This window comes from Apus apus, chromosome 1, assembly GCF_020740795.1.
Source record: "Apus apus isolate bApuApu2 chromosome 1, bApuApu2.pri.cur, whole genome shotgun sequence".
Lineage (NCBI taxonomy): Eukaryota > Metazoa > Chordata > Aves > Apodiformes > Apodidae > Apus > Apus apus.
This window is the reverse complement of record NC_067282.1, coordinates 126,026,978-126,050,430: the sequence shown is the minus strand read 5'-3', so window position 1 is coordinate 126,050,430 and position 23,453 is coordinate 126,026,978. Positions and strand designations below refer to the sequence as shown.

The 23,453-nt window shown below is 44.9% G+C and overlaps 1 protein-coding gene across 6 annotated transcripts in view; it reads left to right on the top strand.

Moving 5' to 3' along the window:
• The window catches only part of LOC127382421 (alpha-2-macroglobulin-like protein 1), a 37,298-nt gene extending 16,920 nt beyond the window's left edge, over positions 1 to 20,378 (top strand). For 3 of the 6 annotated variants that reach the window (XM_051614040.1, XM_051614023.1, XM_051614065.1), the window contains 17 exons: positions 444 to 565; positions 738 to 789; positions 1,093 to 1,176; positions 2,602 to 2,778; positions 4,013 to 4,094; positions 4,192 to 4,348; positions 5,491 to 5,565; positions 6,315 to 6,468; positions 7,968 to 8,149; positions 8,534 to 8,749; positions 10,096 to 10,217; positions 10,973 to 11,063; positions 11,590 to 11,658; positions 11,904 to 12,006; positions 12,691 to 12,732; positions 19,555 to 19,625; positions 20,071 to 20,378. In XM_051614040.1, the coding sequence (XP_051470000.1) occupies positions 444 to 565; positions 738 to 789; positions 1,093 to 1,176; positions 2,602 to 2,778; positions 4,013 to 4,094; positions 4,192 to 4,348; positions 5,491 to 5,565; positions 6,315 to 6,468; positions 7,968 to 8,149; positions 8,534 to 8,749; positions 10,096 to 10,217; positions 10,973 to 11,063; positions 11,590 to 11,658; positions 11,904 to 12,006; positions 12,691 to 12,732; positions 19,555 to 19,625; positions 20,071 to 20,136 (1,865 nt within the window). In that variant the 3' untranslated portion in view covers positions 20,137 to 20,378. Of the gene's footprint in view, positions 1 to 443; positions 566 to 737; positions 790 to 1,092; positions 1,177 to 2,601; positions 2,779 to 4,012; positions 4,095 to 4,191; positions 4,349 to 5,490; positions 5,566 to 6,314; positions 6,469 to 7,967; positions 8,150 to 8,533; positions 8,750 to 10,095; positions 10,218 to 10,972; positions 11,064 to 11,589; positions 11,659 to 11,903; positions 12,007 to 12,690; positions 12,733 to 13,129; positions 13,345 to 15,808; positions 16,001 to 19,554; positions 19,626 to 20,070 lie in introns of those variants that run through there. The other 3 variants (XM_051614032.1, XM_051614056.1, XM_051614046.1) reach the window with 3 other exon arrangements.
• The last annotated feature ends 3,075 nt before the right edge of the window (positions 20,379 to 23,453 follow it).

The window sequence follows — 23,453 nt, the reverse complement described above, 5'->3', positions numbered from 1 at the left end:
TACAGATCATTTAGATTCAACCCCGCTGCATGGGCAGGGACACTTCCCACAAGATAAAGTTACTTAGTGCCCCATCCAACCTGGCCTTGGATACTTCCAGGGATGGGGCATCCACAACTTCATTGGGTAACCTGTTCAAGTGTCCCACCACCCTCAAAGTGAAGAATTTCCTTCTAATGTTTAATCAATCTCCCCTCTTCCAGTTTTGTTCTGTTACCTCTTGTCCTATTACTACAAGCCCTTGTAAAAAGTCCCTCCCCAGCTTTTCTGCAGGACCCCTTCGAATATTAAAGGCAGGTATGAGGTTTCCTTGAAGCCTTCTCTTCTCCAGGCTGAACAACCCCAACTCTCTCAGCCTGTCTTCACAGGAGATGTACTCCAGCCCTCTGATATACAGCTGTCTGCTTCAAGTGCTCAGCAATGTGCCCCTCTTCTCCTTGCAGGCAAAGTGAATGTCACTGTGAGCAGCGTGGCAGAAGATTCACATGATCTGTGTGGTAACAGGATTGCAGTGACACCTTTGCAAGGGAAGAGAGACACAGTGATAAAACCTCTGCTTGTGAAGGTCAGTCAGACTGCATGGTGGAGAACTTGTGGGAACACTGGCTCATTCCCTGAGGCAGTTAGCAAGACACTAAGAGGAAGTTTAGCCTTCCTTGGAAGCAGACCAGCCTGCTGAGGCACTGTGACTTCCTTTCCTGCCTTTCTTATCTGAACTACTCTTTCTCCATCTGCAGCCCGGAGGTGTCCTACACGAGAAGACTCAAAATGCCTTTCTCTGTGCTGCAGGTATGAGACAAAAATCCCTGACCACTATTGACCCATGAGAGAAGGACAGAGCTACTGCAAATACCCAGAGGTGGGGGGAATTTGTCAGAGCACAAGTGCTGGTAGCACCATCCACGCCTGGGAGAACAACCACTATAGTTTGTCCATGCCTGTCTTCTACCTGGCAAAGTTTCCTGTATTAAGGCATTTGTTTGCTGCTGTAACTCAGTGTCATACTAAACCTCAACTGGGTCTCCTTGGGATGTTACGCTTGTGTATGATACTTCTTCCATGGGATAAATTTCTGGGTTCTGTCTTCCTCAGATAACACCATCTCTGAAGAGTTCTCCCTGACATTGCCTGCAGAAGTGCTGGAGGGTTCTGGCCGAGCCACTTTCTCTGTGATTGGTGAGAAAGGATTTACCTGCTCTTGGGTCACCAGTGGGAAGAGTCTGCACAATGCTTTGGCCGTAACAATGCATTGACTGTTCCTCATGAGATCTAATAATAGAATCTTAGGGGTTGGAAGGGACATCTGGAGATCATCTAATCCAACCCCCCTGCCAAAGCAGGATCACCTAGGGCAGATCACACAGGAACACATCCAAGCGGGTTTTGAAAGTCTCCAGAGAAGGAGACTCCACAGCCTCTCTGGGCAGCCTGTTCCAGCGCTCCGTCACCCTCACAGTAAAGAAGTTTCTCCTCATGTTGAGGTGGAACTTCCTATGTTCTAGCTTGTACCCATTGTTCCTTGTCCTATTAGTTGGCACCACTGAAAAGAGAATGGCCCCTTGACACCTTCCCCTCAGTTATTTATAGACATTCATAAGATTCCCTCTCAGCCTTCTCTTCTCAGGACTAAACAACCCCAGGTCTCTCAGCCTTTCTTCACAGAAGAGATGTTCCAGTCCCTTAATCATCCTCATAGCCCTCCATTGGACTCTGTCCAGTAGATAACTGTCTCTCTTGAACTGGGGAGCCCAGAACTGGACACAATATTCCAGGTGTGGTCTCACCAGGGCAGAGTAGAGGGGGAGAAGAACCTCCCTAGAACTGCTGGACACACTTTTCTTAATGCACCCCAGGATACCATTGGCCCTCTTGACCACAAGGGCACATTGCTGTCCCATGGGTAGCTTACTGTCCACTAGGACTCCAAGGTCTTTCTCCATGGAGCTGCTTTTCAGCAGGATGTACTGGAGCCTGGTGTTATTCCTCCCCAAGTGCAGGACTCTACACTTGTCCATATTGAACTTCATGTTGTTCACCTTTGCCCAGCTGTCTAGCCTGTCTAGATCTCATTAAATAACAACACAACCTTCTGGTGTGTCAGCGAGCCCTCCCAGTTTTGTATCATCAGCAAACTTGCTGATAAACTGTAGGGGGTGTGATGTTTGCCTTAGGAATGTGGATGAAGTAATCTATTTAAACATTTATTTCTCTAATAAGAAATGATCCAGGATGATCCCCAAGCGGCAGGGTATCTCCTCTGATGTGTGCCATTGCCATCCACCTAAGTGAACCAAAACCACATATTTCTACCAAGTATGTCTCTGTAATTCTTTTCCCTCCTTGATGCCCACTCAGGAATGAAAGCTCTCTTCATCCTCATCTTTGCATTATCTCCCTCCTCCCAGAACCATGACATCTTCCCTTTCTGTGCTGGCCTAATCTACGAGGGGTCATCAGAAATCTTAATCATCTTCATTCAGGGAAGGGCTGGCTCTTTTTGGGGATCCCAGTAGAATTTAGAGAAGGTAGCAATTCCCTTTGTTTCATATTGCTGAATGTCAGTGCTTTTCCTTTCTCCTGCCTCTCTACCTCAAACTTTAGGGGACATCATGGGCCCAGCACTTGAAAATTTAGACCAGCTGCTAGAGATGCCCTTTGGCTGTGGTGAACAGAACATGGTTCAATTTGCACCAAACATCTTCATACTCAAATACTTGAATAAGACTAAACAACTGGACACACAAATTGAAGATAAAGCACTGAAATTCCTGAAAACAGGTAAACATTGTCCTTCTGTTGCAAAATGAAGGTGATGTAAATGAAGACTGCGGAGCACTGGTCTGGTGGGGAGGTGCACAGCAGGAATGGGAGCATGGCCACAGCTATCACAAAGTCAAATATCACACAGGATGAGGGAAATGTCTCATGGAAGGAAAAGTGTTTTTTTCTGAAGAAATAGGACTTCTGTACCTTTTGAGGTACTAAGCCTGCTTTTCTGTGAAGAATGTGAGTAATTAATGATCTCCATCATTACATGATGCCTGTGGTTTGTTCCTGTACTAGTCCAAGGTAGATCAAATTCTCTTGTGGAAACAGGGTATCAGCTGCTATCAACTGGAATAAAGAGTGGCCTTTGGGGATAGACAGGAGTTTGGTAGCTTAGCGTTTCCTTGTTCTTTAGAACACGTATCATGGGTGTACGTCAGCTGTCCAATATAATCTGAATTTAATACAGTGCCAGTATCAGTGTCTCATTTTGCTATGTGCCTCAAATTCCAGTCTGTTGCTCTCATTATCCTGCTATGCTACAAGTTCAGTTGCCTTCTGTGGATAAGATTTTACTCTCTCTCCCTCCTCCCTTCTCTCCTATACAATGAGTAAGGACAGATACTAGGAGAGAGTGGCATACCCAATAGAATGGTAGCAGCAGATGGATGAAGTGGATGGTAAACCATGAGGCTGTGTGGAGGGTGGAGGAGTGTTCTGCTCTCAGAGCTTATAGGCATGGCCTTTTCGCTTTCTCAATGTTCCATAAAAAGTTTTTTCTTGAGACCCAGTAGGCCTAGCAGAAGTGCTGAAAAACAGTGAGGGTTTCCTATTGGTCCTCTCTAGGAAAATCTTTCTCCATACCCCTACAGCTCTTTTTGTTTACAGCAAGGCGTCTTTGTGGGTTCCCTGGGGCATGAGGAGACATGAGGTGGTGAGCACGTCATCATTCTGCAAACCAGCAGGACAGATACCCACATTACTTGCACAGAGCAGCTCTAGTAATGTAGAACAGCCTATATTAAGCACTTTGGAGATGCTGTGCAACTGCTTCTTGTCATGCTAATGCTGTGGGATGCATGGGGAATGATGTGGTGCTAGGTTTGCCTCAGTGTCTCTGACTGGACTCACTAGGTCCTAACCTGGTGAAGTCTCTTGCTGTGAAGGCTTCTTCCCACAGCAAGGATACAGTTTGAGATGGTACAGGCTCTCACACTGAGTTGTGTCCTGGCACCTGTCTTCATAGGTTACCAGCGTCAGCTGCTCTACAAACATGATGATGGCTCCTACAGTGCCTTTGGGAAAGCTGACAATCAGGGCAACACGTGGTGAGTGACCAGCATTGGTACTGTCATCCCAAACCTATTGTCGTTGCTGTTTCATCTCCTGGCTGTGACATGGAATTCCTTTGTGCTCTGTCCACAGGCTGACAGCTTTTGTAGCCAGGTCCTTTGGGCAAGCCAGCTCTCATATTTACATCAATAAGGATCATGTGCACGATGCTCTACAGTGGCTTCAGAAGCACCAGCTGCCCAGTGGCTGCTTCCAGAGCGTGGGGAAGCTCTTCAACAATGACTTGAAGGTATGGCTGCCAGATGTAGGAGTCGGAGCAGGTGGAACAAAATGTGGAGTATGGGGTTGCTTCCCTAGGCTCTTCCACTGTGCATAGTAGCACAAAACAATGTCCCCATGGACTAGCACAGCCAAGGCAGCTTCCCAGAGCAGAATGAAAAAGTGTAGCCTAAACCAGCAGTCATATCCTCTATGTGAGGTTTTAATCTCTGCTAGGGTTTCTTAGTTTTTACTATAGCCAAAAGGCACCATGGCTAACTGTGCCAAGGCACTTCAAGGTCACAGGGAGAAATAATTTTATATTTTAGTGGTTGTCTAGTATACCCTGACTGGATTCTTCCTCTTCTTATGCCTTACAACACACAGTACTGTCCAGATAGGCCTGACTATGTATGTGCTCTAATATGGAATTATCTGAGGATATGGTTGTTCCTCCACTGCCCAAAAAATATGAATTTGTCTGGAGCCTGGCATCCCCAAAATAAGTAGACTGTTCATCCTTGTCTGACTTTCATTATTTTCTCAAATTAGACTTTCTATTTGAACATAACTTTTTGGAGTAGGTTTTGCCACCCCATCCCCTTTACACTTAAAAAATTCTGTTATTCATTGTGAATGATGCTTCTCATCATCTCAACCCAAAGTTCCCCCTTCATTTTAGATGCAGTCTTGTCTCATGTCTGAGAATGTAAACAAAACATCCCAAGAATGAATGTCCTCTGATGGGAAAAGAGGCTCCAGTGAGCCTGTTTACCCCTATGAACCTATAGCTTCTCACAGTCAGCTGAATTGTATGTAAATTTGCATTGCTTCCTGTATGCAAATCCCTTATCATTAAAATTTTAAAGGTCCAGTGGTAACATATTTAATAAAATAAATAGCTTACCAGTTTGCTTCAAGCCTTTCTATGAGAAGCCACAGTTTGGCTGAATGCACAATATGGCCCTGAGGCTGTCCTCAACACCAGGATTTAATGATAGTGAGCCTGGAGTGCTTTCCTTCAATCCCCACATGTCAAAAAATGCCCAGAGGCATGCTACTGTACTCTCTCAGATATGCCATCCATAGGCAGTTTCAGGGGCTATACAATGACAGGCAAGCAAACAGTGATTGTTTTTGTCCATTTCTGATGTTTGTCTCTGCAACTTGCAGGGTGGTGTGGACGATACAATCTCTTTAACAGCCTATATAGCTGCCGCACTGGTGGAGCTCCCTCTGGAGAAGAATGTAAGTCACATCCAAACTCTTGTAGGGCTTGGGAGAATGCTCCACCCTTCAGTCCTCCCTAGCTGTGGGGTTTCAGGGAGTACCCAGCTGGAGTTGGTGAAGGTGCTATCATGTCCCACCTTTGTACGCAATAAGCTCAACAGGAAATGTTTTGCTTGGTAATGAGTTATTAATGTAAATAGCCTGATTTGCAAAGCAGAGAATTTGCTATTCCTGACTGATCTCAGGGGAAACAGCTGTCTCTTAAAATGGCTCAGGTCTTGCAGGTCAAAGCAATAAATTTAATCAAACTGACCAATATAGTTAAAGGAGAAATAAATAAATAAATGTATGCAACCCCTCCTCCTTCAGACCTGAAATAGAAGTAGTGATCTTCAAGCAAAGTGTAGACTGTTTTAGCCTTAATGGGCTGATATTCCAGCCTTACTGATATACAACACCAGAGCCTCTAGGGACCCACAGCATGCAGATTTGACAGTTCCAAGCCAGTGTATTGCCAGACACTTCCTACAGCTGGATTCTCTAGTGTATTAACAACTACCATCCCAGTGGTATGTCCAGTCACATCTCTGTTTCCAGCTGATGGTGAGTGTTGTTTTGTCCACTCTACTGCACGTCCCACAGCACTGAGAGAGATGCCAGAACAGAAATACATTAAGGGTGTAGCTGGGATGCTTGAGGCTTGGGGATAGATTTTCTCAACAAAAAGTGGCCACAAGAAATTAACTGAATTTGAGTTCCTTTCTCAGGACACCATGCTGGATAATGCCTTACATTGCCTCAAGAATGTAACACTTGATAAGACAAGCCTTTATGTCAAGGCCTTGATGGCTTATGTCTTCACACTGAGCAAGGACATGGAGACGAGAGAGCAGCTCCTGGATATGCTAGAGAAAGAAACTGGTAGGTTGTTGCTGTTTAGTTTTTGGGTTCTAGAGACAATGACTTTAAGGCCTGGTATCTGCAGGATTTAATTACAGTGGTTTGGGAAATTCAACTTTTTTCAGATTGTTTTTTGTGTCAGAAAATGGTAATTTATTGAAGCTGTGAAAATCAGTATGGTGAACCACCTTGGCGACTGAAAGATAACACAAAAGAAAAAAAAATTTTTTCAGCCTGACCAGCTGCCAGTGTAGGGTGTAGTTCACTGCATACCCACTCAGGCTTTCCAGCAGGATTCACAGAGTGGCTAGTGGGCTAACTGGAAGGATTAGAATTGCACACTCTGAGTGCTATAATTTTTCAGAGCTGCCTCTCAGATAGTACATATGGAAAAAGTGACTGGAATATATCTTCACTGATGTCCAGTTAGCCTGATGCTTCAGACTTTCCAAGCACTTTGGAAAATGTCCCTGTGCGGCACTAGGGCATGGAGCACTACAAATGGCCTGTGGGGCAACTGATAGTTTTCTTTGGCTCTTGCTTCCCCTGATAATAGTTAGCAATGACTTGGTAAGAGCAATGGAGTTAAAAGTGAGGGAAAGATCTTGTCCTACATGTTTAAATGTGTCTGTGTTCTGCCTAGTGAGTCTGAAGAAGTGACTGCAGCCACCAGCTGCAGCCAGTTTGCCTGCTGGAGAATTTCTTTCCAAGAGCATTATCTCCTGCTGGAATTCTGTTAGCCTTACTAAAGGATTAAATTTGGATCTCAAACAAGAGTTTGGTGCTGTTTAAAGAAGCAAGGTTAATCTGTACGTCATCTGTAGCTGCACCTCTGAGATAACTTTTACCACATAATGAAAGAAATTTTCTGGTTATGTCACTTTGGAAATAAAAAATTGTAAACCTCTCATGCAAACACCTTCAATGCAATGAAGTAATACAAGTCCATAGAGCCACTCAGTTAAATTCTAAAGTCTTAATGATGGTTTTATACAAACAAGTGATTTTGTGATTCTTATTTCAAAAGTGAAGTTTTGATCCAAAAACGGACTTTGAATTTAAAGGAATTTGAGGTTTTCACACTTGTACAATCGCAGATGTCTACAATGGCACAATTAAGCTAAATTCTTAGCTGAATTTTGGTTAGCCTCCTACTGTCATCACTGCAAAACATTCAACCACATTCAGATGTATTCAGTGCCTGTGAGCTTGGGCCATAGGTAGGAGCCCAGCTCTAGCTAGCAATTCTCTCTCAAAGAGTGGCCAATTCTTTTACAATATATACAACTGATGGGAAACGAGTCCTATATCTTCTAAGCACAGGGAGCCCTGTTAGACTATCCTAGGCAAATGCAGAAACAACAAAAATGTTTGGATACATAACTTTGAAAAAACAGAGCTGAATAAGACTAGACTAAGAGGTTCCCCAGAAAAGCACAAGAATTTCTGATGGTGTACAGAAAACTGATGTTCATAGGGATCTACTGTTCATCTCTTTAAAATTTTTCTCCCCCCCTCAGCAGAGCGCCTGACATCACACTCCAGTAGTGAAGAATCTTCTTCTATGATTGAGACAGTAGCCTACATACTCCTGGCGCATGTCTCCAAACCGGACTTGACATTCAATGAAGCCTCAGTGAGCAAGCTGGTGCACTGGCTCAGTGGACAAAGAAATGCCTTTGGAGGATTTGCTTCCACACAGGTAACAAGATGGGGAAAGTTATGGAGGAAGGAGAGAGCTACTGTACCTGGCGTGATGTGTATGTCTCTCATATGCATATCACTCTAGACCCAACCTTTGCAGACAGGCATATATGAGCACTGCTTCGGAATGGGAATGAAACTGAAAAACTTTTTTTCCATGTAGTGTGATTTGGATTACTGCTAGCCCCAGGGTTCAGAAGCCAGCCTTTCCAGACAACTGAAGCCATTCTGCTGTCTGCACACTTAGCAGCATAGGCCCTGCCTGTGTAAGAGTGTGACTCGGGACCATGAGTTGCGTGGTCCTCCCTGCAGTGCTTGACTTAGTGTGCCAGATTTTGTACCACACTACTCCACAGTAAAGTGATTCTCTCTCTGCCTGCAGGACACAGTTGTAAGCCTGCAGGCCCTGGCTCAGTATGCAGCCCTGATTCCTCAGGACATCAGAGATGTAAAGGTGACAGTGAAAGGCAAGGAGGTTTTACCATTGGAGTTCCACATCCAGAGGAACAACAAGTTAGTCCTGCATCAGGGATCTCTCCTGACAGTCCCAGGAAAGTACACAGTGCAGGCAACAGGCAACGGATGTGTTTATGTGCAGGTGAGTATATATAAGGAACGGAGCTGTAAGGTTTTGCCACTGACTGTTTGAGTGAGGTTTGGCTCTTAAGCAGGCACTACAGCCTCAAATTCTGGGTAGGACCTGGCTTTCTAGGCAGAATCAAGCTTGAAGGAGTTCAGGTATACTCTGTTTACATGGTTTTATTGCAACCGTCTATGGTATGTTCTCAGAAATGTCTCAGCTTTGCTATCCCGTGCTACAGAGCCACTTCATTGTTAAGAGATCAGTAGAGCTGAAGTCATTTGTGGTGAGATACAGAAAAGTACCTGCTTCCATACCAAACATATGATACTGATGTCACTTATTCAGAAGTTGAGCACCATATATCTTCTGACATCATTTTTTTTGGGTTGTTATTGCATGCAGAGATGAGGAGTGATGTAGGACCAAGTTCTTCTTATCCCAGTACACCAACACAGCTGGTCCACCAGGAGAATACCTCTCATTTTTCTGGCAGCTTTGATGGTGGTCTGCTTTATGAGCCACTCACGCAGCAAAGAACTCAAGTTACTCCCTGTGAAAACCTCTCTCACTGGGTCACTTCTGTCCAGACATCTCTTATGATGCAATCTAGTCTAGTGGAAGGTGTCCTTGCCCTTTGTAGGGGTGTTGTACCTTTTAAAGACCCTTCCAATGCAAATCATTTTATGATTCTGTGATGCTCACAGAGAATCTGCAAGCAGTGTATAGACAAGAGAACACAGAAGAAAATGTATTGTTAATACATGTAGGAGGTTGGGCTCATACCGCTTGGCTACATTTGAATATAGTCAATAAGCATAAGATATCTGCTGAGTACCTGCTGGCCAGGCAAGTCAGTCACCAGGCAGGAGGAGGAAGACTGACCTATGCTGCTCTTTGGAGGATTGTGATCATCCCTCTTGCTGAGTTGTCTTCTGATTCTTCTTTCTTTCTTTCTTAAGGGTTTTATACCTCTTTTGTCAGTAATTTTCCTCTTGAGAACTAAAACTACTAACTCTTCTCATTTCAACAGTTAACAGTTACACTTCTTTCTCCTTTTGGGAAGGGCTTTAGCTAAGGTACTTTCTCACAAATTAACAGTATTTTTTTCCATAAGATTGAGACAATGTTGTACTGAAAGTGGCCTAGGATCACAGCTAGCTGAGACCCCGGGCTGAAGGTTACATTTGGCAGATTTATCTGACACTATGTGCTAAACAGCAGGTCTGAATAGAAAGAGCAGCTGAGGGCAACTGTGTTAGTCACTAGTTACGAATTCCTTAAAAGCTGGAGGTACAGGTAGTCCTTTAGCTCCTGCAGAAAAGCTCCAGGGCACATCACAGAGATGTTTTCTCCGTCACCAGACCACTTTGTACTACAACACCCCACCACTGAAAACAGAAGAGGTCTTTGTCGTGGATGTGGAAGCAGTACCAAGAAATTGTGATGGTGTCAGGAAACAGCTTGACATGCATGTATCTGTCAGGTAAGAGACCCCTTGAGGGTCTTTCTTCAGTGAAAATAAGTGGGAGCACAAGAAGTATGTCCAGAACCCAAAAAAAACCCTGACCATGGAGACAAAGACAGTGGGGAAGATCTTCTTCTTCTCCATAGATCCCAAAAAGATTGTTAACTGAGAATTAAAGCCTGAAGAAGAATGGGTATACACTGGCAGTGGCCTACAAAACCACAGCTACCTCAGTCAGCATGGAACGGCTCAGCAGACCCCAGAGCACTAGCAGCTGAGATGGCAGTGTTCCCAAGAGCCAGAGCTCCCCCTTGGGGGACACTTGGCAGCCTGGGCTGAACTACTCCTGAGGTGCATTTTCCTGCAGTGCAAGCCTCTGCTGGAACCAGAGAGCAGAAACTTCAGTCCCTACCTGTATTTCACTCACCCGTATCTGTCTAGAATGTATTTGGCCCATATTCTCCATGCCCTATTGTGCTGAGAGAGAATAATGCTGACATTGACGCTCTGAACCTGCAACATCATAGATCACTTCCACCCACTGAAGAGGGCAGAATGAGGATTAACCACAACACATTTACTGCACAATCTGTCTCCATATTGAGCAAGTAAATGAGGGTGATTTTTTGTCTCTTTGACCCATCAGTTAGACATGCTGTTGAGCTTTCACACCACTGTAGAGCAGGCCAGAGTTTGGAAGTACTCACCACTATCTCCTAGAAAAGTTGTGATGCCTTCCACACCTAATGTGCTTCTTTATTCCCTTTATTCAGTTATGTAGGGGACCGTGAGACCAGTAACATGGCCCTGGTGGATGTGGAGATGCTGTCAGGGTTCATTCCTCTGAAGACCTCTGTGAAAGAGGTAAGACTTCTTTCCCCATCCTTCCCTGAAGATACAAAAATGTATTTTCCAGATGTAACACAGCCAGAAATATCCAAACCTCTAAGAATTGCTGAAAACTGGTAGCTACTATAAGGTTATCCTACTACAAGTTAATTAAATGAAGCCAGTGCAGATATATTTCACAAAGTATAGTGAGCTATTTCACAAAGAACTTTCCACTTGCAGTTTTCCATGTTCAGTACTCAGGATGACATATGTGGCAAAAGGTTAAAGAAAAGCTGAAGAGCACCAACTTAGAACCGTGTGGGGTGCACTGAGACTCATGATGTTGCCAGTGCCATTTGTAGAAATATTCCATAAACCAGTGTTGAATCCCATAGAGCTGTTCAATGAAATGCTTCAGTGTTCCAGGAGATAGCCATAAAGATCAATCATATTCTCCTGCTAATCCTCTTTTCCTCTGCTACAAGTGCTGAAAGTAGGAACACAGCTCAAGGACATTTGTTCCAAATTTGAAAAGCTCATCTTTTGTCTTCCTATACAGCTGGAGAAGATACCTGTGGTGAAAAAGACAGAGATAAAACCAGACAAAGTCACAATCTACTTGGAAGAGGTAAGAGGAAGAACACAGGGAGTTGCCATTCAAATAGCAGCAACTACAGTACTTTGCATTGGGACTCTCAGAGATCAGAAATACAAATCTTTAGGCAGGTCAAGTAGGCTAAAATTTTGGCAAAAGAAGAAAAGAGTGGAAGAAAGGTAGAAATAAAAATCTCTGATGCAGAGGGAATAAAGTTGGTATGTAGGTGACTGAGCTTGTCAGTACATTTTTCTGCTCACTTATGTTCTTGTCTCCAGTTGGGTAAGACTTCTCTGAAGCTTAACTTCTCAGTGGAACAAGACGTTGAAGTACAGAACCTGAAAGCAGCAATAGTGCATGTCTACGACTACTACAAACCAGGTGAGATTTCACTGGCGTAGGTTAAAAACTATTATTACTCCCACTCAGACACAGTTCTATGTCCCTTGCTCCTCTTATCTCCCACATTCCAGTACACTTCCACCTGCAGCCCTAAGCTCTGTACAAAACTATATTCAAGTCGCAGAATCACCTGCTTTTCTGTTCTTGAGAGGAGACTGCCTGGGACTATGATTATGTTGCAGTCTGTATGTGTTCAAAATGAATGTGGTTTTTATTTCCTTTAGCTTCAGTCTAAGTCTGTAAAGAGAAATCTTCTCTGTCAATTTATCATTCTTTCTGCTCCTTAGCTATCTTGAAAATACTTAGGCATTTGTTTAAATGTGTTACATACTGCGACCTTGATCCATCAGATGGCAGAATTCAGTTCTATGCTTTTTGTGTATAGTGTAATAATCCTACCATCATTGGGTGCTGCCATGTTTCAATGAATAATAGGAAAGTAATTTCTTACCCTTTAAAGCTCTAAATAAACTATGAGCACACAGGAGAGTGATATCTTGGAGCCATTGTGAGCCTCTCTGATTACTTTGTGCTCAGTACGAGCCAAACAGGCAAATGGACTTTAGGAATTAAAAAAAAAAAATAAATAAAATTTGTGACTAAAATTTATTACTCTACCATTCACTTCTGCAGCTCACCACCCTTTCTCTTTTGTTTCTACAGATGAGCACACATCAAGAGAATATGTTTTCCCTTGTGGTTCAGGTTAGTGTTAACAGGCTTCCAAGGTGGGAACAGCAGAAACAGAGCAGCGGACTAGGAGTAAGCAAGAAAAGCAGCCCCCCTCTGCTCTCTATTTAATTCTGGTGTATGCTATGGAGCCTTCCCAGACAGTAGATTTAATTGAAATCTACTATACTAGTTGTGGGCACAATTTCTAGTCCAGGTATAATCTCAATACAGACCAGGGCTTGGGATACCAGGGAAGGTTAAAAGGATCTATCTTTATTTCATTTCCAAACACTCGTGTGCAGTTCTTGCAGCATTCCAAATCTGAAGGAAACTGGATATTGAAACTCATCCCCTAAGATCTCTTAGTCCTTAGATATCTTCCTAATAATTCATTAGGCACTTTGCCTCTTCTTGCTCTTTCGTCATGCAGAAGTCTCAAAGGTGGCCTCCTAACAGAATGTCCTGCCTCTGCAATCAATAATCTAAGCTTCCTGCTTCCATAAGGAAAACTTCATCACTCTGGCTCTTCTATTCCGTGCTGTGTTGGATGCACTGTATTTCCTTTTATATATGTTTCTATGTGAAATCTGGCTTGATACACAGTAGTTTGGGATCAAGTGAAATAAAGTATGTGGAACCTGGAAAGTAGGCAATGACTTGACAGTTGACAAAATCTGCACAGCTATTAACGTCTGAAAAAAATTGAAACACTGCTTAGGCCATGGTTACATACTTTGCTTTTGGTCAATGTATTTGCTTAGGTATTTCTCTCCTCTTTAATCTCTGGGCTACCCACTCAAACACGCTAACACGACAATTTGTCTATAACCAAACTCCAAGCAAAAAAAGCTGTTTTTTTAACCCAAACTGTGTTCACCACATGGCCCTGTGAACCATCTTACTATTACAATTGAAGAGGAGAAACAGGCAAGAGGAGGCTAAGGGAGAACTAATTTACCAGTTCTTCCAGGCAGAAAAGGCTCATATAAAGAGGAGGCCACAAGACCAAAATAACATCCCCTCCAAAATCACTACATGTTCTGTGGTCTCATTTGTTTCCATTTCTTATGTCAAGCAGGAGTATTTTAGAAACTCAACAAGGGCATGATCCTGCAGATCTCACTTTCAGATCCCAGTTCAATTAGATCAAGGGTTCCAGGATTTTCTTTCAATGTTGATAACTTTAAAAGCAAATCTGCCAAGCCATACAAAATAAGGATTAAACCTGGATGTGTTTGTGGGGCTGTTTTTTTATGCCCGGTCCTTCCTTTTTTGGAAGACATAGCAATATGAGGCAGTGATGGTCTCTGTGTGCATGCAACACATGCAAAGCTAAAGCTGCTGTAGGTTTAATGCAAGCAAATACATTAATAGATGTTACCATGTAGTGAACCGTCCATGATCTTCCTGAGATTATGGCAGTTTCACCTTCCTGATGACATTGCAAATGGAGTATTGATGTCCTTACAGCTTCCTCTATATGCCTGCCTTTCAGAAGAGGATCAAGCAGCTAGCTAAAAAATCTCAGAAATCTAGCACATTAAGGTCATGTGCATATACCATGGATAAAAACTAGACTAAAACTTGTATAAATCACTGCTGCATGTCACCATCTTGTAGTGCCAGGACTGGGGTAGTACCTGAGTAGCATCACAGGTCCTGTACTGTGGGTGTGCTCCTAGAGCTGAGCATAGAAAAGGATGCTCTTCCCTTGAGATACTGACTGAGCAAAAAAACGATGCTCAGGAGATATGAACCTGGAAGATGAAAATAGGGCCTAGATGTCTGAAAAAGACCAGGAGTTGCAGAAGAGCCCTTGAGGTCGACAGAGTCTAGCTAGGAGGAGTGGCAGAGGCAGGTAGAGACCTTTCAATCCACATCCCATCTGTAGGGTTGCTCCAGCTATGGACCTGAACTCAGCTGAAAACAGCAGAAAAAAGATATTATGATCCCGTATGTGTTTGACTGTACCTGCAAGTTCACCTCATCTGCCTTGTAGGGAGCTTGCCCATCAGTTTACTGCTGGTGCCTAAAAATGGCAGTGTGGGTAAATTCCCTCTGTACACACCAACTCCTGATTTATTGGGAAAACAGCCTTGGAATCCAAAAAGGATTATGTACCCTGGCTATGAAAGAGGGTGATGGCAGCATCACAGGCTGAGAAAAAATGGAACATACCTTGATAATATTTTTAGAGCTCTGAGAAGTGCCATATAAACAAAACAAAGCAACAAAAAACCACAACTAAACAGTGGAAATTCCCCTTACTTGGCTGCAACTAACCAGTACTGACTCAGGAACAAACCTCCTCCAACCACTCCTCTACCTCTCTCCCTCCCTCTTGGAAGTGCAGATTTTGCAGCAGAGTGGGGAAATGAGGAGAGAAGAGGAAAGAGGGAGATCAGGGACTGGGATTAGGTGGGCTGCATGGAGATGTAGGATGGGGAAGGGAGACAGGGCCCTCTTGGGTGAGTGGGGACATTGGGATGGAGCCCTAGATGTTGGGGAACCTAGGTGCAAGGTTAGACCCTGTTTCCTCCATCCTACAGCCACTCCTGCCAATGTGGCCTGTCTCCTCCTGTCACAGTTTGACTCAGGATCAGCAATTAAACCAGCGACAATAATGCTCTCCATCCCCTCCCACCCAGGTAGGGAAAGGAGAGAGATAAGTAGGGGACAGACTTCCCAGACTGAAAACTAGATAGCTTTAATTAAATACTAATGATAAAAGAAAATACATACAACTATATACAAATGTGTTCAGGAATGTGCAAAACCCTATTGCCTCACCCCACCCCCAGCAACTCCCATGACATCTCCTGAGCTGTGAGCAGTTCCAAAATGTCCCGGAGCTGCCGGAGAGAGTGGCAGAGCAGACAGGAGCTGCAGGGAGAGTGAGGAGGGTCAGGGATGCACGGGCCTGGGGATCGGTGGTGATGGACAGATGGAGTCCTTCCTGGGCACCAGACGTGAATGGAAGAGAAGGGAAGAAGAGGCAGGAAGGGGCTTGGCTTCCATGATCCCTGACCTTACACCGAGCATACGTAGATATATGGAATGGAATACTTCGGTCAATTTTGCTGTCCATCTAATCCACTTCTCCCTACAGGAGCGTTGCAGATATGACTCTTCTGCTCCTGTAGCATCTGAGGCCACAAATTCAACAAGCAGAGCAAAGTGTCCTTGGCATTTCAGCAGTAACATAATCATTTCAGAGTTATCAGTTCACTAGCTGGAAAACTTTCTGCTCATTAAAAGAGGGCTCACTGGGAAAAAAAAAAAAAAAAAAAATCAGTAAAAGGAAAACTGGCTTAATCCTGGCTTAAACCAGGACACCTCCTCTCACAGCCCTGGTTGCCAAGCTGCCTTAAGACCTCTGCCTGGTATAAATGTCTATGCCTCATGGAATCACTGACCCATTCTGGTTGGAAAAGACCTTTAAGATCAAGTCCAATGACCCACCCAGATCCACTGAATCCAGTGCTAAGCCATGTTCCTACCCACATCTACATGTCTGTTAAACACCTCCAGGAATGGAGACTCAACTACCTCCCTAGGCAGCCTATTCCAGTGACCAATTACGCTTTCAGTGAAAAAGTTTCTTCTCATATCTAATCCAAACCTCTCCTGGTGCAACCTGAGACCACTTCTTCTTGTCCTCTTGCTTGTTACTTGGGAGAAGAGGCCAACCCCCACAATGCTACGACCTCCTTTCAGGTAGTTGTAGAAAGTGATAAAAAGTCTCCCCTCAGCCTCCTTTTCTTCAGACTAAACAACTCCAGTTCTCTCAGACACTCTTCATAAGACTTGCTGTGCAGACCCTTCACCAACTTCTTTCTCCTTCTCTGGACTCGCTCCAGCACCTCCATGTCTTTCTTGCAGTGAGGAGCCCAAAACTGAATACAGTACTTGAGCGTGGCCTCACCAGTGCCAAGTACAGGGGGACAATCACTGCCCTGGTCCTGCTGGTAACTCTATTTCTGATGGAGGCCAAAATGCTGTTGGCCTTCTTAGCCATGTGGGCACACAGTATTCACTATGTGAATGAATGTTCATGAATTAATGAAATGAATGAATGAATGAGCAAATGAAAGTTCCCCACCACACACACACATTCAGACAGATGTCGAGCAACAGTCCCAGGTCCTTTTTCTCTGAGCAGCTTTCCAGCCACTCTTCCCTTAGCTTGTAGCGTCGCATGCAGTTGTTGTGGCCTGAGTGCTGAACTTGACACTTGGCCTTGAATCTCATACAATTAGCCTCAGCCCATCTATCCAGCCCATCCAGGTTCTGATGTAGAGCCTTCCTACCTTCAGGCAGATCAACACTCCCTTCCAACTTAGTGTCATCTTATTGACAACTTATTGAAGGTGCACTCATCCCCTCGTCCAGATCACTGATAAAGATATTAAACAGAACAGAACACTGAGCCCTGGGGAACACCACTTGTGACTGGCCACCAGCAGACTGAACTCACAAGTCTGGGCCTGGCCATCCAGGCTGATAACCAAGGGAGAAGTTACCAAGGCAGTTGTACCATAATATGAAGTAAGGCTTTGAAATCAACAAGCCCAGGGCGAATGGAGAAAAAGTGAACAAGGTGAGCTGTGTATTTGGGAAGTGATTATCCTTCTTAACAGAAAGTATCTAGGTGAGAAAAAATGGGGAAAAAGGAGGATAAAGTGAAGCAAATCATGTGACCAGGGGATCCCTGTGTAGCAGCCCTTTGTCTGATCAGCTTGCAAGAGGACAGTAAATCTCTTTTTTCTCTGACTATTCAGAGTGATCTGTCCATAAAGTGGGCAGATCCAGCCCTTCCTCCTCTACTTATCATTGTTCTTGGATCTGTTCAGCAGGGACAGGGAAAAAAAATCTCACAACAGCCCCTAACCAGCATTTCGGAGAGAAAGCCTGAAGAACCTAGTGATTCTGTGGACAACAGATACAAAAAGAGGACAGGGATGAGTTCAAGCAAGCAAAAACATGAAGGAACTGGAAGCAGCTTCCAAGGAGCATTACCCTAGCACTGCCCCTTCCCAAGACATTGTGGGAGTCAATAGGTACTGTCTGATGGTGCTCTGCCAATGGACAGGAAAGGAAAAGTGAGCAAAGTGGGCTCCCAGTTGCCTTCCTGGCAAGTCTCTTCCTCTAGGTAGTTGGGCTGGACTGAATGAGCTTTGGGAGGAAGGTCCTCTAATTTGGTTTAACTTCAGATAGGGAGGTTGCAAATAAAAAATGAAGGCTGTCACCTAGTGTGCACAGTGTGCCTATGATATAGGCTCTCCTGCCTCTAAATGGATGTGTTAAGGGTCCATTTGATAGTCTATATAATCAGATGACCATGAAATCAGATATAAATAGAAACAAGCCCAGCAGGATTCCTATCCTTCTGATGACAGGAACCCTTGCCACCTTGTACCTGTATGGAGTAGGTAAATAAAGAAAGTGTGTGAAATATCAATACAAACAGACATTCCCAGGCTGTTTTAAATCAGATCAATGTTGCTCAGCTGCATACGAGAGGGGCTGAGGAAGCTGACAAAGCAGAGGGTTGAAAAAGACCTGCTGTGTGGCAACCTCCCTTAAGATAAAAGTGAACAGTAGAAATCACTGAGGTTTTTGCCTCTCGGAGCAAAGATTAGCAAGGGTACCTGTAGACTCACATGTGATGGCTTGCTAATTTTTAATCTTATCCTGTAAGTTAGTTTTCTACCAAGCTCAAATAGCTGTATCAAGTTGTTTGTACCAGCCAACAGTTAAAGCCAAGATATAGAGTAGATCAACAAGTAATATTTAAAGTATGCTTGGATTTCTTTTGTTAACGTGGTTTGTTTCAATTTAGGGGTAGAGGCCCTGGAGTGTGGCTTACCTTTGATATTCAAAGAGGCTTCTTTCTGAAATTTTTCACTTGTGTTCTGCAGTTGGCTGCACAATGGGCTTATTCCCACAGGCTCTTCTGTTGATAAGCAAGGTAGTTGATATTGTCTTGATGGCCAGGTCCAGTAACATCTGGAAGCAGGCTGATATGTATCAGCTTTTGCTTGTTGATCTGGTTTTCCTTTCATATGCAGTTCACATCTTAAAGGTGGTGGAGAGAAGAAGAATGCCTTCAGGGTACTGCAGATAACTGACCCCTGGTGCTGGATCCTCACAGGCAGACAAAGCCTTCTGATTTTCCCTTTATGTGTCCCAACTTCTGAATCCCCGTGAGAAGTAGAAATGTGGCTTGTTATGCATCGATCCGTTTTTCTGAGGGATAGGAAGCAAAGATCAGGAGAGGCTGCAGCCTCTCTACTTTCTCAGCGCAGATTCACACAAGGATCAGTCATGCACGAAATAAGGTGTAGGGCAGGTTGTGGGAGACATGGTGGTCTATAAAGATTTGTCTGAAATGTGTGGCTGGAGAGACAGAAAGGCAATTAAACCCAGGGTCGCTAGGTTCATCTCCTGTCCAGCTTTTTTCTTCTGGAGATGCTGTTCAGCCAGACTGACCAGAGCTAGAAGGAGGTTGTTGAAGAGACCCAGTGATGTGGAGGGCTGTGGGTGGGCTGGTGTCTATGTGTGGGAAGATGTGGCTGACAAAAGCAGCGATCTGGGCAACCTGTAAGAAGTTCATTGCAGTGACTGCAATGTGACTGCAATGTAGATTTACCCCACTTATTCCCAGTTTACTGGGACATGCCACGTCAACCTCTTCTCTGAGCAGGAAGACATCCCTGGCTTAGAGGTTGGTCTGAATCAGATTACTGGCTCCTTTTGCAACTCCACGCTATAGCTTTTGGTGGCTGAGGCTGAGTATACTACAAGCTGCCATATTCCCTTAGAGTGTCTTTGTCTATGTCTAAACTCTTGCAGACTTCCCTACTGCAAGAGACAGGGTGCCTGAGGCAACTGAAGGTGATGGATGGCTTCACTTCCAGACTGAAGTGAGTAAATGAGTGTGGGAAAGAGAAAGAAGACAAATGCAGAAACATATGCTAGATGTCCACTTACATGCTTGTACTCATAGGAATCTGCACGGCACAGTATGCAGACTCATCCTTATGCTAAGCAGTGCTGTTTACTCACGTGTGTTTGAGGTCCATTTGCTACCACTGTCTTCCTGATAAATTGGAAAAAACGTGAACTCAGAAGGTGCACTTTTCCTGCAAGGCCACTGAGTGTCACCATTGCTTCGTGGCTTGCTCTATAAGATGACATCTCTACAGCAAAACTCTTTTGCTAAAATGGGTTGGAATGGAAAAAAAAAAAGTCATTGCAATGAAAATGGGCTGCTTCTCGCTGAGAAGCCCAGAGCTGGGAAGATCTGCACCTAAAATGGAGCAAGCGATGCAACCTGTGAAACGAATCCTAACTGATATTTCCGTGTAGCATTCAACAGGTTTCCTGCCAGGACCTCTAAGCCAGACTCATAAATTCCAGCATGAGCCTCAGTGACAATAATTATGGGGATGGAGCAACAGTTTCACCAGGAGACACTAAAAAGGCCAGGATCCCACCAGTGGTGAGCAGAATGAGCAGAATTTGGTGAGCAGATGGTGGATTGAGATTTACAAAAACAATGAAGGTGGTGGTTAAAGAGAATGCAAAACTGTTCTTCATCAAATCTTTCCATGGCATGTGATAAAACTAGTTGGTAACCAATTAAAAAACGAACAAAAAAAGGTACTTTATAAGAACCTACTGCTGCAGGTGTTATGGGAGCCAGTAGTATCAGCAGGTTCACAAAGCTCATAGACAAATTCCCATGCTTGGACATGGGGCTAGAACAAGGGGAATGGACTGTAGTTTTTGCTGGGTGCACCTGCTCTCCCAAAGGATATTAGGGGCGGCTAACTCTGGTGAACTGAAACGAACAGAGGCTTCCTTCCTTCCTGGGCCAATGGAGACGAGCAGGAGCTTCTCACCTCTGTGTCAGATCCCACCAGCAACAGGGTGGTGTTTGATTTCCCATTAGACACAAACACACAAGCTACCACTGATTGGAGACTACTGCAAAGACACCCATACAAACACAGGCAGTGGCAGTAGCCCAATCCTGTTTCTAAGGATCAGTGCTCAGAGAAATGCTCTTTCACAGGACTCTTTGGGTTATGGACCCCAAACCTTTCATTCTACTTGCTTCCTAGACAGACCTGAGTTTGTTACTGGATCACACACACATGCACACTGCAGAGAGCACAATCACAAAGGAAATAATTAAAAGAATGTATTACAAATACATAGTACAGGCTGAGGTGATCAGGTGCAAAACTTGCCCAGACAAACATACTGATTGCATATGACCAGCTTAATTTTTCCCTCTCGTCCCTCCATTTCCCCATACTTCTTTGTCTCTGATCCACCTTGATACTTCCATTTCCCTGCCCTGATACTTACCCTAAACATACCAGTGTACTCATGTAAATCCTCAAATTGTCTTTTATCATTCCACCATCCCTCTCCCTGAAGTACCTCCCAGTAAGTCCTAAAGCCTACTTATGGCAGTAGTTGCCTCTCATTTGCATAGACGACAGAGAGTTTCCTCCCTTTAATTGACTTCAGTGGGGTTGCAAAAAGGACAAACAGCTTAGTGGTTCATCCAGTCATTGAGGGTTTTAGGAGTGGTTGATTCACAGGGATTATGCTAGCTGGGTTCCCCACCTTGTCATTGTTCCTTTAATCACTATCAGATCTTGTATATAGAAAAGCCTTAAATATCTCCTATATATTTTTAATTAGTTTTTAAGAGAACCAGACAGACATTTTTCCTACTGAATTAAAAAAGAGCAGGCATGTTTGGTAAAGCCCAAACACTCTCCTGTACATTGTGTTTTGCTGCTTTTCAGGCAGCAAATGCTCTCCAGTGATTCTAAGTCTAAGTCAGTGAGACTGGATCTCCCATGAATCGATACTTTCTTTACTGAGCAAGATGCAACGTTACTGCCACATGAAGCTCATACATATCATTCGCAGGAGCATTTATGATGCTCACAGCCTCAGCCATGCTTGAGCTTCTGCACCTTAGGATTAATTTCTGCTTGTCTTTTGCTTCATCATTGGTGCATGAGCTACCATCCTTAAAGAAACTCACCAGCTCTCATCAAGATGAGCTGCTGGTCTAACCCCATAGGGCATTTCTTATTACCTTAATGCAAACTGCATGAAGTTCAACGAGGCCAAGTGCAAGGTTCTGCAGCTGGGCTGGTGCAATTCTAAGCACAAACAAAAGTAGGTTGGGTGGAGAATGGATCAAAACCAGCCCAGACGAGAAGGACTTGGGGGTGATGGTAGACAAGAAGCTCAACATGAGCTGGCAATATGTGCTTGCATCCCAGAAAGTCAGCTGTGTCCTGGGCTGCACCAAAAGAAATGTGGCCAGCAGGTCAAGGGGGGTGATTCTCCCCCTCTACTCCATTCTTATGAAGTTCCACCTGGCATACTGTGTCGAGTTCTGGAGCCCCCAACATAAGAAGGACATGGAACTCCTGGAGCAAGTCCAGAGGAGGGCCACAAAGATGATCAGAGGGCTGCAGCCCCTCTCCTATGAAGACAGGCTGGGAGAGTTGGGGTTGTTCAGCCTGGAGAAGAGAAGGCTCCAGGGAGACCCTAACTGACCACTCTTGCCCTAAGCCAGGCAACTGACAGAAGAAAAAGGTGTTCCTCAAGAATAATCAATGGGAGCAAGTACCTGTAGAATGCAGCTTCTCTTCTGAAAGTTGCCAGCCAGCTCTGGCACTGGGGCTTCTTCACCCCATGTATACATGTTTCAACTGTGCACCTCTACATGTGCTTGAGATGGACTGGTCAGAAAACCTCCCCAGAAAATCACTATTACAGCCTTTATCCTGTTTGTTCATCAAAGCTCATTCCAGGCACCAACACAAATATGATACAATCCACATAAACCCACTAATGTGTCACTGGGTTAATGTCTGAGCCAGCAGCAGTGTGTCAAGGTGGCTAAGAACGCCAACAGCATCCTGGCTTGTATCAGGAATAGTGTGGCCAGCGGGACTAGCAAAGTGACTGTCCCCGTGACACTGGTGAGGCCTTGAGTACTGTGTACAGTTTTGGGCCCCTCACTGCAAGAAAGACATGGAGTGAGTCCAGAGAAGGGCAACCAACCTGGTGACTGGTCTGCTACTACTGGAACAGGCTGTCCAGGATGGAGGTGGAATCACCACCTCTGGAGGTGTTCAAAGGCCATGTAGATGTGGTGCTTAGGGACATGGTTTAAGCATTAGACTTGGTAGTTAGGCTAATGGTTGGCAGAGTAAGGTGATCCTGCAGGTGTTTTCCAACCAAAAGGATCCCGTGATTATGCACCCTGCCTCAGAAGGACGGATGGCGCTGACACAGCGTGCACCTCCCCTGAATGGCAAAGAGCACCATGTGCCTGCCATTCAGCCAGGCTGCCATGCCTACCAACACTTTTGATGCCTTGCTGTCCTCGAGGACACGACCGCGGCACCGAGGTCCAAATCCCGGCAGGGCAGGGCAGGGCTCGGCAGGGCTGGGCTCGGCAGGGCAGCGGCAGCCGCAGCCCCGGCCCCGGCCCCGGCCCCGGCCCCGACCCCGGCCCCGGCCCCGGCCCCGGCCCCGGCCCCGGCCCCGGCCCCAGGCGAGGCCCCGGTGCCGCAGTTCCCGCCAGGACAGCGACAAGCGGCGCCCAATTAAATGGATCACGTGCCCGGAAGCGCCTGGAGAGGAAGTGACGGAGCGGGAGGAGCCCCGGCGGCCAAGATTTAAAGAAAAAAAACACAAAAAAAGGA